At 38.2% G+C, this 2,383-nt stretch overlaps 1 protein-coding gene across 1 annotated transcript in view; it reads left to right on the top strand.

The window, feature by feature from the left end:
- The window catches only part of LOC107092724 (uncharacterized protein C3orf18 homolog), a 7,492-nt gene extending 6,637 nt beyond the window's left edge, over window positions 1-855 (top strand). The window contains exon 5 of the mRNA XM_015387352.1: window positions 425-855. Within this exon, the coding sequence (XP_015242838.1) occupies window positions 425-478 (54 nt within the window). The 3' untranslated portion in view covers window positions 479-855. The remainder of the gene's footprint in view (window positions 1-424) is intronic.
- Window positions 856-2,383: the final 1,528 nt, after the last annotated feature.

Genomic DNA, 2,383 nt, shown 5'->3' with positions numbered 1-2,383 from the left:
CTGATCTGCGAGTGAAACCTTGAAAGCTCACGAGATCAGGATGGTCTCACGAGGCTAGTTGAAAGTGTGATGCCACTGCAAATTGCCAACGAGTATTATCCTCATAATAGCCGGCATGTAATTGTGATTTTGACCCTGTGTAAACCAGTGGAAACATACTCAATAACCTTAAACTTGTGCTCATAGTTTTTTATTTTTCAAAATCTCCACGTTTCCTCTATTATCAGTACACAATGAAAGCATCTGTTCAAGTGTTTCTTTGTAAGACCCAATGGGGTAAAACATTCTTGCATAGGATGGTTGCAGGATTTTTAATTGTACCAAACATTCAGTTTGTTTGCAATGTTTAATGAAGTCATATTGTTAGAAGTGACGTATAATTGAAAGATCATCTCCAATATTTCTATTTTTAATTTCTTTCCAGGAACCTTTGTGCAAGGAGTCACAGCTGTCGTTAACCTCTGACTACGGATCATAATTTCAAGAAGGAGGAGCTCGATTAAGAAACTGAATCTAGACTAATTTCAGTGCAAGGCACCGACTGGCAATAATGGAACAATTAAAACCAACCTGATGCAGCTTGAATTGTTCTGTTCAACAATGCAGTGATTTGTTGTATTGGCCACCAGGTGGCACTGTAGACATTTTACCTTAATGTTATTTTTTTTGCTTGCAATGCTGCACAAAATGTTTTCTTTCACAGCACTGAATACAATTTAGTTTTAAAGGAATAAACTGAAAGATTAAAGCTGGTTTGAAAAGTTTGTTTAGCAACCAATAGTTACCTGCAATGGGTTTTTAAGACACACCTGTTTGTGATTGGATATCAGTCATATTTTAATTAGGGGAGGGAGGCTTCCATTTACAGGATGATGGAGCTGCAGAGAAAAAGAAGGTGAGGAACAAACTCAAACAAATGCTTTAAAACTCTAACTTATCTGAAGTTAATGGGTTTTTTTCTGTTTCATCAGAATGGACATCCAGCCATGCATCCTTAGCTGGAACCTAACCTCTACTCTTTTGCTTTCTTCTCTGCTCCTTCCTGCTTTAACTGCAGCCAGCCTCCTTTGTAACTTCTGTCCCCTGCAGCACAAAAACAAATCCTGCACAAATATGACCAGCGAGTGTCTGCCCCACCAGCACTGCTCCAGTTCCCGGGGCCGGTATGGCTCAGTCCACGTCCTGTCCTCTCAAGGCTGCTTGGATGCCAAACTCTGCGACTCCCATGAAATGATCTCCTATCGGGGTGTGGAATACAACATCAGTCACACCTGCTGCTGCAGAGACGGATGCAACCATGTGCCACAGTCCAGCACCAACCTGCTGGAGCTGCTTGGGATGAACAAAGAAAATCCAGAGTATAACACCAACACTCGAATAAAGCGGGAGCTTTGGGATTCATGTGTAAACTATACAAACTCTATTTCCTTTAAATCATAGTTTAAGGATTAAGACTGAGGGGAGGCCTGTTAACCACAGGAACTTACTTTAGCGTCTAAAAGCCGACTAACATTTAGTCAGATGTTTGCATGCTTTGTAACTTAATTTTAAATTGTGAAAACATTGGAGAAAATGTATGTTGCAGTTTCTGATTATATTCCAGAGAGAAGAGGTTGGATTTGTCATGCATCCTCCTGGTATACTGTGGCCACTGGCCCATGCTGATGAATAAAGGCATTGTAATTAAGACCCAGTGTAGTCTGGTGTATTAAAAGCAGGTGTGTTTGGAAGGTGTGACCTTTTTTTTGTAGAGAGCAAACACAGTTTCAACAGTGAAATCTCTGAAAAGTTTTGCTTGTTGGATTTCCAATCTGTGAAAATGGCTGGGTAAGTCTACCAAAAAGCTGCATCCACTTTCTAACTTTATAAACTCTAACACTAATATAGCAGGGACATTGGTAACACCTGAAATTAGATTCTGAGACCCTGAATCTGGTAAACTTCCTTCCGACAGTTGGTAGAAATATGTAAAATGGAATTGAAGATTTATTTTTGTTGTTGCTGAGAGAAAAAGGTAAGATTAAGTCATAAAGAATATAATTGAACCTTTTCGTTTATTTCAAATGTCATTGTTATGCCTTGGATGAAATACTAATTGGCAAACTAACCTTTTTATACACTCTGAGTTTCAGAAGGCTTAAGATTTGGATTTTTGCATGTTATTAGAAATTTAGAGGCCAGTATTTTAACACTTAATGATATATTATCTATATCACAAACTTTGATGGTCCTGAACTAGTCAGAAAAGGCAAACATGAAACTGGAAAATTAGCTATTTTAAAGTACTCGGCTGTTGGTAATCAGTTAAATGCATTCAAACCAGATCTTTGCACCAATGCTCTTACTATTAAATGAAATTTAAGAGTAAGATTTAGTAAAATTT

Source organism: Cyprinodon variegatus, unplaced genomic scaffold (assembly GCF_000732505.1).
Source record: "Cyprinodon variegatus isolate N-32 unplaced genomic scaffold, C_variegatus-1.0 Scaffold392, whole genome shotgun sequence".
In the NCBI taxonomy this organism is placed as follows: domain Eukaryota; kingdom Metazoa; phylum Chordata; class Actinopteri; order Cyprinodontiformes; family Cyprinodontidae; genus Cyprinodon; species Cyprinodon variegatus.
The sequence above is the reverse complement of the archived record's forward strand: the minus strand, read 5'-3'. Positions and strand labels throughout refer to the sequence as shown.